The sequence below is a fragment of the Microtus pennsylvanicus genome, chromosome Y, assembly GCF_037038515.1.
Source record: "Microtus pennsylvanicus isolate mMicPen1 chromosome Y, mMicPen1.hap1, whole genome shotgun sequence".
NCBI classification, from domain to species: Eukaryota; Metazoa; Chordata; class Mammalia; order Rodentia; family Cricetidae; genus Microtus; species Microtus pennsylvanicus.
In genome coordinates, this window is record NC_134602.1 from 41,103,016 (window position 1) to 41,116,960 (window position 13,945).

The 13,945-nt window shown below is 39.6% G+C and overlaps 1 protein-coding gene across 1 annotated transcript; it reads left to right on the plus strand.

Moving 5' to 3' along the window:
• Window positions 1-1,815: 1,815 nt before the first annotated feature.
• LOC142841996 (germ cell-less protein-like 2) lies at window positions 1,816-3,291 on the plus strand. The gene has a single exon (XM_075958983.1). The coding sequence runs from the start codon at window positions 1,816-1,818 to the stop codon at window positions 3,289-3,291; it is 1,476 nt and encodes a 491-aa protein (XP_075815098.1).
• The last annotated feature ends 10,654 nt before the right edge of the window (window positions 3,292-13,945 follow it).

Below are 13,945 nucleotides of genomic sequence, written 5' to 3' on the forward strand. Positions count from 1 at the left end.
CTTAGGCTTATTATGCTATTTTATATTATCAATCCTTTCTTCTCATGGACATCTAGGGATCAGGGTATAAAACTATCCTTGTGCTTGTACAAGGAAATGTCAATAAAATACACTATATTTCCTTCAAGTAATGGACAGTATATTTTGAGTATATTATCACAAATATGTTAAGGTGATCAATATGTTAAATTGACTTCATTTAACTATTCCATATTGTATCCACGTTTCAATCCATATATGCAAACAATTTTGAGTTGTCAATTTTAAACAATACCAAAACAAGTAAAAGATAATAGTTTGATATTTGAAAATGGGGTGAAATGTGAGTTACTGATTCCACAAATAATATCTGACAAACACTGAATTCATTGCTCATTTTGTGATAGTCAGTAAATAGACAAAAACTATTGTGTAAAAATAACTTGAGCATTTGTCATTGCACATGCCTATCACTAAGAGATTGGTGGGCTTTGAGAAGTCATGACAGACACCACACCAGATAAGAAGGCCCAACTCACACAATCTGCATGTAAAAAGGATGAAAAACATGACAGAGTCTATCCTGTATGGGTGTGGGCCTGACATGGCCCATGCCGCCAACTTTCAAAGACAGTCTTTGGTAAATTTTATTGTATTAATGTCTGCATTTACTGTATGTATACATGAAGATAGACGAAACTTCTTCTGTTTGAAAAAATAAACTGGCTTATACTCTCTTGTAAAATGCCCTGTCATTTTAAAATATGGGAACCTACTAAGTGATAAAATATGTTAATATTTAGTTATCAAAAACTAGTTCAATGTTACTATTAAGATTAATCAAGGAAACATTGAGAGCTATTTGTCTCATTTTAGTTGAGGGAGAGTTCTTCTCTGAGACATAAAAACAATTAAGTAAAATCTACCTGGTTTTGAAAGAATTGCAGCTTATTTAAAATAGTTCCACAGTCATTTGATAAGCAAAGGCAAATCTGTAAAACAAAAACATAAAACTTGCATACATATACACATTAATAAAATAACTGGATGTATAAGGAACCTTAAGTATACAAAATATTTTTAAATCAATATAGACAAGGCAAAGCATACACAGAAATTTTGGGTATATATACTATTACATACATGCAAGCAATACTCTTCTTTTAGAATAATCAAAACTGACTAATAAAATAAGCAATAAGAGTGGCTACCATTTGAATTGCTAAGAGCTGTTGGTAAATATTACATCAATACTACTGACAGGAAGTGATCTATCGCACCCCAGGGGTGGAAGTTGGAATATGTACAATCTTTAACACTCATCATGATAGCTTTGACATGGTCATTATCTTTATGGAAAAGAAGATTCGACTTAAAAGACTGAGGCAGGTGATTTTGACTATTTGAGTGAGGTCACCTTCAACACCATAGTGTGACTCGTTTAGAAACTATGGAGGAAAAGGAGGGGGCAGAGGAAAGGAGAAGGAGAATGGGGAAAGGAAAAGAAGAAAGGAAAGAAAGAAGAAAATTAGGTAGAAGGGAAGGGAGGGAAGGAGGATAGGAGAGAGGAAGGAGAAGGAGGGAAGCTGAAGAAGGGGAGAAGCTAAATTACACTTCATAGTTTTAAAGGGGCCTGTTACCAGAGGGCGGGGCCACTGCTCCAGAAGGGCAATTGTAGACAATGATTAATGAGTGCCTGTCTGCTCTATGACGTTTGAGCCTGAGCTAGAGAAATTCAGTTAGCCAAGGCAGTACTGGCTGACACAGACCTTTCAGCAATGCCATGGCAGATAAGCTTCTGCGAGTCTCTTTGAGAGGTGCTGGGTGACTTCATCAATGGGGCTTCTAAACAGCCGCAGCAGTTTTAGAAGCAGTGATTCCGGCTTGGCAGAGTCAGCTCAGCCAGAAGACAACGCAGGACCAGGTCCCAGTTCCATCTCTGGCAGTCGGAAGCGCAAATGGGGCATTTGGGACTGTGTGGCACCAACCCCTAACATCCACGGATCTCGGAACCAGGCAGTCAACCTACAGCAACTTTTTGGCATCGTCTACAGGAAAAAACCGAAGCTATCATCTAAGTATGCATACGAAAATTTATTTTTGGACGGGAAGGATACCGACATTCGAATCCGTGCACTTGAAGAAGAATGGCCTCTACACAAATCATTTTTGTGTCAGTCGGCCTTCTTTGCTAAGATGCTAAAAGATACTTGGAAAGAATCCAACAGCGGTGTTGTTGACCTGCAGATTAAGAACAAGGATATAGATGTCGGCTCCTTGCACTTTGTGTTTGGGTCATTTTACAGGGACGAGGACTTGCCAATAACACCCCATCGAGCTCCTCACATTTTGGCAGCAGCATGCCTGCTTCAGGTGGAGCATGTCATCCGACAATGTAAAGAGATCATGAACAGCAGCATCACTAGGGAAACCGTGTGCTCATACTACACAGCAGCAGAAACATATGGACTGAAATCTGTAAAGACACGCTGCTTTGACTGGCTTCTCTGCAACGTGATGACTCATCCAACTGTTGAACTTTACAGGGATATTGATACAAAGCTCATGTATCTTCTTATTTGTTCAGCTGATTTACTAGTTTTGCAAAAGGAAATGGACATCTACACCGCCCTGAAAGAGTGGATATTTCTTTGTCTTAATCCCTCCTGGAAAGGTCCAGTGAAGAACATCTTAATTAGTGCCAACAGGTGGCTTTCCAAGCACATGGAACACATTGATAGCATCAGTTTTCTTGAAAGTGAAGAAGGACTAATATATCAAGGGGTCTTTAAAAAACTGAGGTTCCAACATATCATCTGTGATGTGGGTGACACAACTACTCTTGAACGAGATCGTCTAATACCTTTAGAATGGTTGACACCCATTTATAAACAGCAATTGCTGGCTTTGCTTCAAGAACAAGAACACACGGACATAGGGCCACGAATCATCAGTGAAGAACTCAAAGACTGCGGTATGAGATGTGGTACAATGATTAGGAGAGATGGTAAATACTCCTGGAGGTGGTCAGATTTTAGGTTTAGTTTCCCTATAACAGTCACCTTTACCAACCGTCACATCATTTTTCGGCAAAGTCGTCAGGGGTATGATGGATGTTGTTTAAAACATGTACGAAACGTAGTGTTCAAAATAACTTTGGTGTGTTTTGATTCCAACGGGAAAGTAACATTCAGTAAAACAACTGGTCACAAAATTGTTACCTTCGAACATAACGAGGAACAAATTGTAATGAAGTTAGATGGTATAGTTTTAAGCTTCCCCTTATATATATTCTTCAATTTTCTGTTTTAATCATCAGAAAATACAGAATATGTGTGATCTTGTCAATTATTAGACCATAGGAGCAGCTTACAAACATTGATTGATTCATTCATTCACTTGAAGCCTGTGCTGTAAATGTAGTCAAGATGACCGACAACAAAATGAAAATTCTTAGGAGTCTAGCACCACCACAGAGGACTCAATTCCATCTGCACTTTATTTTAATACATTTCCGAAGAAAAATTCCACATCCCAACAAGAATTTGTCAAAGCAAATCAGAAGAAACTGGTCTTTTGATTTTTATTTACCATCAACGATCAAGCTTCGAATGGCAATAAGAGACGTATTTGCAATGAAAATCAGCAAAATGAACTTGTTGAGTAGATTTGATGACAGCCAAGGTGAGACAGAATAAAAAAAATTTTCCTCATTGCTCAAACTGTTGTGAATTGTAGCTTATTTATATGTGTATAAGATATAAGTCGTTGGTTAAGAAAATAATTGAGATTAGTCACTATTGATTATGCTTTCAAATAACCAAATAGTGTCAGGGTTTTCCAGATAGTGTAACATATAACATGTTGGTATTTTAAAATTGGTTTTCAGATCAGTTTACATGATTTGGATAACTTTTACTGCTGATTATCTTTATTTATGCACAAAATGGATATTTATCTCATAATCAAACATGCCATCTGCTATGTAAACCAGTATATTATATATTCAGTGTGTGTACATAGAAGTATCTATGTTTACATACATATGTGTATATGTTTATGTCACTGTAAGTAGCAAAGAATGCAAGTTTTGAAAGGGATAAACAAGCCAGGAAATGGAACATGGATCTTCATGATTCCAGTCTTATGGCTAACAAGAAAGAGTTATTTCACTTTCCCTGCCTTCGTTTCTTTCCCGATTGCTGTGATAGAACTCCCTTAGGAGAACAACTTAAGGGAGAGGGTTTATTTCATCTCAAGCTTCAAGGGGATGGTCCATCACCGCAGGACTTTGCCGCAGCTCGTCACATAACATCCACAATATTAAAAAGAGATGAGTGCAGTGCAAGTCCTCAGCTTTCTCCATTGCCAAGCTGATAGCTCTAGCTGTCACAACTCTGCTCTTTGTCCACATGACGCCCAATCATACCACTGTTCAGCCACAACCTTCAATCCCTTCATCCTCATGGGCTCACCACCATGTCGTGGTATAAAATGCATTCATGTACTCACTCATAGGTGGTTTTTAAACATAAAGCAAAGAAAACCAGCCTACAAACCACAATCCCAGAGAACCTAGACAACAATGAGGACACTAAGAAGACTTACATAGATCTAATCTACATGGGAAACAGAAAAAGAAAAGATTTCCTGAGTATATTGGGAGCTTGGGGACCTTGATGGAGGATTGAAAGAGGAAGTGGAGAGGCAGGGAGGGGAGCAGAAAAAAATGTAAAGCTCAATAAAAAAGAAGAGAAAAGAAAAAATGCATTTAGTCCATCTTTAGACGTCCCCATAAACCTTTCCAACAAAGTCTTTGTATGAATTATCTTTATTGGTTTTCTTTCATACATGAACATATTTTGTTTCTATACTCACTAACTCCCACCAGCTATTGGGTCTATCTTCTCACATCCCCTCCCAGCTTCATTTGTGCTTATATAATCTACTGAGCTCAACTTGCCATTCATATGGACATGGTTGTAGGTCTGAGATCAACTTGTTGTCCATATTTCCATGGCTGTAGGGCTGTCAACTGTATATGGATAACTTACTCTGAAGAAAACTGGCTTTCTCTCTCCTGGCAGTTCTCAACTGTCCGGAGTTTATCAACCAACTGTAGTGAGCTTCTCCACCAACTATGCTGGAATAGTGATGAGGCAGTTCGTGTGCAAGACCTGTATATTGTGTATGCAATATGGCTGTAGAAAATTGAGTGTCATTTCCTGTCATGTGTAAAGACATACTTTTGTAACGGTCTTCCCTGTCTTCTGTATCTTAACAAGCTTTCTGCCACCCTATTCTTCAATATTCCCTGAACCTTTGGAGGAAGAGTTGCAATGTGTGGGGTGACCATCTCCAAAGGGTTTCAAATACTTGAAAGTCGGAAATTTCTTAATTGTGAACACACAAAATAAAAAATGAGTTATATACTTCTAGGGAAAACTCTCTTGGGCAGTTCCCTTTTAAAGAAAATAAGGTCTTTCACTTTGATGTTCTCTCTTTAAATGGAGTAGGCTCACCACATGATGGAGGCTCCAAGGACTTGTGCTTTGCCCTCAGAACACATTCCCTATGGCCCCAGGGAAGCACAGATTTCCCCTCAGTAGTGCTGATCTCTGTAACAGTTCCAATTGCTTCCTCAGAACAAGCCTGAATACTCACCTGTTTTTAAATTTATCTTACTTATGTATGTGGGTATTTTACCTGCACGTATGCCTGTATATTACTTGTGTGTTTGGTGTTCAAAAAGGCCAGAAATGAGCATTGGATCCTGGGATTGAAGTTGCAGAGGTTGTGAGCAGCCATGTGAGGGCTGGGAATTGAATTTAGATACCCGGGAAGAGCAGTCAGTACTCTTAACCACTGAGCCATCTCTCCAGCCTATGCTTGCCTGTCTTGAAATTTCCTCTGCAAAACAAACCAGCCCATTATCTTTAAATGGAACTTTATTCGGGATCTCAGAATATGGAGAGAATGAAGACAGATTCTTGGGCAAAATATCAGGATAGAGTTCCTTTTGAAACCTCATGTGTTGCCACTAGTGTCCACATGTCTCTCAGAGTTCTTGTCTTTGAGCTTCTACTAGAATTGCGCATTACCGTCTCCTTCCAGCTTGTTAAAGCTTTTCTAGTCCAGAGTACCAAACTCCTGCACACTTCAGCCTAAAACCGGTAAGCAGAGGGAGGCCAAAGAATCACTTATGGTCTACACAGCAACAGCCCCACTTCTCTACCAATTTATGTCTTAATTTCTTTTTCTGTTGCTGTGCTAGAAGTCGTCTCCTAAAGCAACTTAAGTGGGAAAACTTAAGGGTTCACAGGAGCAATAGGAGCTTGATGTAGCTAGTTACATTGTGGCCACAACCATCCCACGATAAATGCTCTCTTAGCTCCCAGCTTACTTCCTCTATTTTATACAGTCTAGGAGTGTCCAAACAGGAAACTACATCACCTATAGTGGGCAGATGTAGTAATAAGGGGAGCGGCGGGGCTGCGTCCCCAAACACCCCAGCTGCCTGCCCGGCTAGCTTTACCCGAAATAATTACGCAGACACTGTATTCATTTAATCACTGCTTGGCCCTTAGCTCTAGCCCTTACTGGCTAATTCTGATATCCCAATCAACCCATCTCTAACAATCTATGAGCACCGGTCTTACCGGGAAGATTCTAGTTCAGAGCTTCATCGCGTGTCTGCTTGGGAGGAGAGCTGTGGAGTCTGACCTCACTTCCTCTTCCTCCCGGCATTCTGTTCTGTTTATTCCTCCCACCTATCTCCTAACCAATAAGAGCCAAGCAGCTTCTTTTATTTTAACCAATGACCTTCCTCCATCATTTCCCTTTTTCGGTTTAAACAAAAAAAGGCTTTAACTTTAACATAGCAAAATTACATATAACAAAACAGTTATCAAGTAAAAGTTACATCAGAAACATTTATACATATAACAAAATTGACCGTAAATCTCTATCAATAAAGCAAAATCTATACTAATGCAAATTATTCATGTCTATATCATATCCCCCTTTAAATGTAAAAGAACATTTATAAACTATATTTGGGAACATGGGCGCAGTTTTTTCTCTCCAAACTGCTTCCTGCTGAATGGGGGCGTCGTTAATTAGGTCTTTCATGCTATAACCTGTGTGCTAGTTTCATCTCAGTTGGCAGTTGAGCAAAGCAATTTTCTGAAGATGTTCGCAGCAACCCTTCAGGAGGACGTGGTCCATCATACCAAATTGGAATAGAAGAAGTCCAAAGGGTCTGGTCCTCTGTGAAAACAAAAGAAGACTCTCTCCAAAGCATCATATCCTTAGACCCAAATTCTGAAATCATACCCTCATGATATCCGTTCTGGTTCCACTTGGCAGCCCATATAATGAAATGTCTCTCTGTACTTAGCTCCTTCACAGTCAAAAATTTTAAAGAAAACACAATGTACATAATCCAGACTCTCTGTGAATTTTCCAGTTTTTACGTGGCTTATATTTCTTTATTTCTTTTAATCTCTTAACTATCTGTACTCTAAAGACTTTACCTTTTTTTTAAACCATTAACTTTATTCTCTATATTCTTTTTCTTCTCTTTCCCAAGCCTACGTACATTCATCCAACAGTGTGACTCATTTAGTGGTCTGAATCTGTCCTATTGTGAATCTGCATTTTTTTACTATCCAGGAGCACTTTTGATTTACGCCTTTAAATCACTAGACGCTTAAGAATCTTAGCTGTGACATTCCTAGGTTAACTTTTTGCTTTTTGAGCGTATATCTGTAGACCAGGCTGTCTTTGAACTCTCAGAGATCCGCCTGTCTCTGCCTCCCAGGTATTGGGATTAAAGGTGTTTGCTACTACACCTTGAACTCACAGAGATCTGTTCGTCTCTGCCTTCTAAGCACTGGGATTAAAGGCGTGTGCTACCACACCTTGAAGTCACAGAGGTTTACTTTAAGAATTTTAACTTTTAGTCTGCATATATTTTAACACACTTTAAACCATTCAGAAATTTTCTCTGTCTTTGAATCTCTCTTTACTGTATATCTCTCTTTTTCTGACCACATGAGTCTTTAATTTACCAAGCAATCTCAGTAGGACTAAAGGCGTGGCTTTGACGGCTGGATCCAGCCCATTCCTTAGCTTTCCAGCCTCATGGCTGAGGTACTGGCTGTAGTCATGTTTATAGCCACACCTCTATGGCGTTTCAAGGTCCCTGCCAGCCAGCGAGCTACAACAGTCAACACTCAAGTCCTCTCTCGGTAGCTGGCCCTCCTGCCTCAAACAGTCGGAGTTTGCCCTGGCAGGATGGCCCAGAAAGCCAGCATTTTTAAACGCGCAGCTTTTTTTCTGCTACGGCTGAAAACCGAAAAGCATGCATTCAGCTTTTCGTCACCACCGTTTAAGTGTTTCGTGGCAGGACCTCTTAATGAGCTGCAGGGATTTGCAGCTGAAGTTGAGTCAGGAAAATTTCAAAATGGAGGACGTACCATTTTGTGCTAGCTCTGGGGCTGCCAGGTAGGAGCGGCACTCAGCACTTTAATTCTGAGACTGAGCACGCAGCACAGAAATTCTTTTCATCCAAGTTACATGCAGAGCACTGTGCAGTCTGAAAACACGTCTCTGTATGCAGGAATCCGCCATGCTCTTCCGCCTGCCTAAGCCTGATTCTGCCTTCTTCCCAGGAGCAGGCGGGGAGCTCTGAGTCATCGTCGTGGTCTCAGAGCACTCTCCTTCCGATCCCAAGCGGGAACACAAACATAAAGCCAGAGTTTGCACTGGTGGCACAGCCCCAGGAAGCAGCGCTTTAAGATAACGCAGCTTTTTTTCTGCTGCTGTTGCTGAATCAGGAAATCTCTCTACGGCATGCCACGAACAAACAGCAAAAATCTGTGTTAAACTCTCTCTCCATTATTTTTAAGCCTTCTCAGGTTTTTTAAGTGGGTTTAGTCCATCACGTGGGGCGCCATTTGTAGTAATAAGGGGAGCGGCGGGGCTGCATCCCCAAACACCCCAGCCGCCTGCCCGGCTAGCTTTACCTGAAATAATTACGCAGACACTGTATTCATTTAATCACTGCTTGGCCCTTAGCTCTAGCCCTTACTGGCTAATTCTGATATCCCAATCAACCCATCTCTAACAATCTGTGAGCACCGGTCTTACCGGGAAGATTCTAGTTCAGAGCTTCATCGCGTGTCTGCCTGGGAGGAGAGCTGTGGAGTCTGACCTCACTTCCTCTTCCTCCCGGCATTCTGTTCTGTTTACTCCTCCAACCTATCTCCTAACCAATGAGAGCCAAGCAGCTTCTTTTATTTTAACCAATGACCTTCCTCCATCAGGCAGAGCCTCCTATCTCAATGAACATAATTAACATACCCCACACAGGCATGCCGCCATTCCTGTGTGATTATAGATTCAAGATGACAAGACTAAGAATCACACTCTACTTCTGCTATTTGATCTTTTATATTTATTTAAATCTTCATTTTTTTTTTCTAATTTCCAAAATTTATTTTCTTTAAACCAATTACAAGAGTGATTTTGAATACACTATAGATGGAGAGGGCATATCACTTTCTTAGTATAGAAAAAAGACACTTAGATTTTACCCAGTAGTATAGAAGCAATCAATTATTACAAACGTCATTTTTTTTAAATTTTTCCATTCAAAAATTTACACTTCCTCCCCTCCTCCCATTCTCTTCTGCTCCCCATTCACCCATCTTCCTCCTCCTCCCTCCTTAAGAGAGGGTAGAAAACCCTTCCCTGTGTGAAGTCCAAGGCCCTCCCCCCTACATTCAGGCCTAGGAAAGTGTGCATCCAAATAGACTAGGGTCCCAAAAAGCCAGCACATGAAGTAGAAACAAGTGTCAGTGCCTTTATCTATGGCTTCTCAGTCAGCCCCCATTGTCATCCACTATGAGAGAGTCTGGTTTGATCACATGTTCGTTCAGTTCCGGTCCAGCTGGATTTGGTGAGCTTCCATTAGAACAGGCACACTGCCTCAGTGGGTGGACCAACCCCTCCTGTTCCTGACTTCCTTGCTCATCCTCTCCCTCCCTCTGCTTTTCAACTGGACCTTGGTAGCTCAGTCCAGTGCTCTGATGAGGGTCTCTGTTTCTTCATCGCTGGATGAAGATTCTGTGGTGATATTGGAGATAATCATCAGTGTGATAGTGGGGCAAAGACAGTTCAGGCACCCTCTGCTCTGCTGCCCAAGGACCTAGCTGGGGACATCCCCATGGACACCTGGGATCTCCTCTAGAGCCAAGTCTCTTGCCAACTTTAAAATGGATCCCTTAATGTAGATATCTTCTTCCCTGCTCCTATATCCTCCCTTCCTCCATCTCCACCCTCCCACCCCCCCAGTCTTTCCTTTCTCCCTTCTCTCTCCCCTTCTCCCCTTCCCCCAACCCTATCCGCATCCCTACCTCCACCCCCACCCATACCCCCTCTCCCATGCTCCCAACTTTTACCCGGCGATCTTGTTTGCTTCCAATTTCCAGAAAGATGTCTTTATGGTTTTTTTAATCTTCAATCTTTCAATTTTTTTTATTTTTCATTGGTCAATGTCTATTGCAAATATTCTTAGGTGTCATGAAGACAGGTTAAGTACTAGGACATTACCATATCCACTATCCAAACCCTTCCCTTTTTCAGTTTCTTCATTCTTCCTCCTGCTAATCTCTTCCCTACTTTCTTTTTCTGCTTTCATATCACATTTTTGTTATGTAAAATGTATAATATTTTATACAAAATAGAGGTTCCATAAATAAATGAAAATACAATCTTTGTTTTTCTGAGTCTCAGTTTGCTTAATATGGTGATATCCAACATGCATCCATTTTCCCAGAAACAATATTATTTCATTCATTTTTTAAATTTCCTCATTCTTATTATGTTTTCCAACAATACATTGCAATCAGATTATTTCCCCTTCCCTGACTCCTCCTAGATCCTCCTTACTTCTCTTCCCATATAGATTCATGTTCACCCCCTCTCTATCTCTTTCTCTCTCAAACACACACACACACACACACACACACACACACACACACACCAAAAAAAAATAAACTAACACCCACCCCCATAAAGGATATATTTTAGGAAACTTCTACAGTAGAAGGCTTCCATGTGACTTTTCAAAAGCCCTTTGCCTTAGTTGTCCCTCAGCACAGCCCCCATTCCTTGCTTTCCCATGCCTCTCCCTATTTAATCCTATTTAGTCCAGTTTCCCTAAGTCTTTTTATCACATTTTCTCTCCTTTCCTGGGAAGATCCCCTCCTCCATTCCAATACATCCTTAGTTACTGGACGTCTATTGTTATTTGAACAGAAAGACACATATCTAACCATAAAAGCTAACATCCACAAAGAAGAGAAAATGTGCAATATTTATTTCTCCATGTCTGGGTTATCTCACTCTGGATGGTTGTTTCAGCCTCCATCCATTTACCTGAAAATTTCATAGTTTCAACCTTCTTAAAAGCTGACTAATATTGCATTGCATAGTTTTACCATATTTACCTTTCCTGTTCATTACCTGCTGATCATCTAAGCTGTTTCCAATTTCTGGATATTATGAATAGAGTAAGAAAGAACATGGATGAGCACATGTCTCTGTAGTAGAAGGTAGAATTGATTGTGTTCAAGAGGGTTTGGTTGGATCTTATGGTAGATCAGTTTTCGGCTTTCTGAGAAACCTCAGTGATTTCCATATGGGTTATACCAGTTGTCACTCCCACCAGCAATGAATAAATGTTCGTCTTTCCTTATTCTCAACAGCATGTGCTGTCCTTTGATTTCTTGATCTGGGCCAATCTGACTGGAGTAAGATGGAGGCTTAAAGTAGTTTTAATTTTCATTTCCCTGATGGGTAGAGATGTTGAGTGATTTTTAAATGTTTCCCAGCCATTTTTGCTTCATCTTTTGAGAACTCTCTGTTTAGTTTTATTCTCCCTCGTTTTTAACTAGGTGATTTACTTTCTTGACTTCTTTTGGTTCTGTATATATTCTAGACACTAACCCTCTCTCAGATATATAACTAATGTTTTCCCATTCTGTAGGCTGCCTATATCTGAATGATTGTGTCCTTAGCCATGCAGAAGCTTTGCAATTTCATGAGGTCCCATTTATTAATTGTTGTTCTTAGTATCTATGTGTGTCCTATTTAAAAGGTCTTTTCCTGTTCCAATGAGCTCATGGCTATTCCCTACTTCTCTTCTATCAAATTCAGTGTATGTGGCCTTGTACTTCATTTGGAGCTGAATCTGTTTTTTTGTTTGTTTGTGTGTTTGTTTTTGCAGGGCGATAAACATGACTAAATTTTCAATCCTCTACATGCAGACATCTACTGTGATCAGTATCATTGGTGAAGATATCTTTTTATCTCCAGTGTTAAATTTTGGCTTCTTTGTCAAATATTATGTGTCTGAATTTATTTGATTCTTCTATTAGATTCCATTGATGACAGAGTCTAGTTTTTTTCCTCACATACCATGCTGTTTTTATTATTATAGCTTTGTGTATAACATGACATTAGAATGGCAAGACCTCCAGCAGTTCTTCTTCTTTTTCTGTTTTTAAATTCAGGATTGATTTAGCTATCCTTGACTTTTTTTTGTTTTGTTTCCATATGAAACTTAAAATTGTCCTTTCAAGATTTGTGCAGAAATATATAGAAATTTTGATGGGGATTACATTGAATCAGTAGATTTATTTTGTTAAGTTGGACATCTTTATTATATTAATACTAACAATGCATGAGAAATCTCTCCATCTTCTGGTGTTTTCTTCAACTTTCTTCACTGTCTTAAAGAGATTTTACTATGTTAGTCTTTCACTTAATTGGTTAAAGTTGCCCCAAGAAATTTCTTGAGATTGCTGTGAAAGGTACTGTTCCCTTGAGGCTACTATTCTCCCTCTCTCTCTCTCTCTCTCTCTCTCTCTCTCTCTCTCTCTCTCTCTCTCTCTCTCTCTCTCTTGTCCTACACTTATTGAGGCAGTAGAGTTACCCAGTTAAGGGGAGTCCATAGAAAACGTTAGAGAATTGCAAGTTTGGTGTTCAAGACATGCTGGTAATGGTGGTTGGAATGAGAATGTTCCCCGATTATTATAGATTTGAATCTTTGGTCACCAGGGAATGAGACTATTGAAATAAGTCTATTATTATACGATGTAGCTTTATTGGAGAAGTGTGTCATTGAGGTTTGCTTTGAAGTTTCAAAGAGGCCATTCTTAGAGGATCTACAAGTCTACACAGTATATCAGCTGGTATTTAGAAGACAATCCATCAGAGATTAACATATCTGATGGAGGTTATATTCACCTAGGCATGTCTTACAAAAATATTGTCTCTACAAATTCTCTTGTGTGATAGATAACATGTTCCCATTCTAACTTAGCTTTGGGAATCTTAAGCTTTCCTTATATACAGGCACAGTCTCCCTGTATTCTAGTAGTAGAATAACTTTTTCCCCAAACTGTGCATCCTGACAAATAAAATAAAACAGCCAATCATTTAGCCCTAAACTGCAAGTAGAAAAAAAAGATAAAGAAAGAGAAAAAAAATGAAAGAAAGAAAGACAAAGAATGATAGAAAGCCTTATCAACCTGTTCTCTATAAATAACTACCTGACAGCATGATTGGATTTGGCCAGACAGAAGTCCTTGTAGAATGATTACAGGAGGAACTTTCACAAAGAAATTGCAGGTGTCTGGCCTTACTAGATCTAAGTCCTTCAAATATATATGATGAATTAGAACCGTATTGCAGGTGTCTGTCCTTGTTATTCCTTAGTCCTTCAACAGTTCAACAGCACCTAACTGACTAACCATGTCCAGATTATATTAATCACACTTAATAACAGTAAAATGGAATTTTCTCAGTTTCAGAAGATCCAATTTATTAATTGTAGCTTTAAGAGTCTGTGCTACTGGGGATATATTTAAGAAGAGGTTTCCTGTGCCAATGTTTT

Bases quoted from the DNA above. Each gene is read 5' to 3' on its own strand.
- LOC142841996 (XM_075958983.1), top strand. From the start codon at position 1,816: ATGGGGCTTCTAAACAGCCGCAGCAGTTTTAGAAGCAGTGATTCCGGC.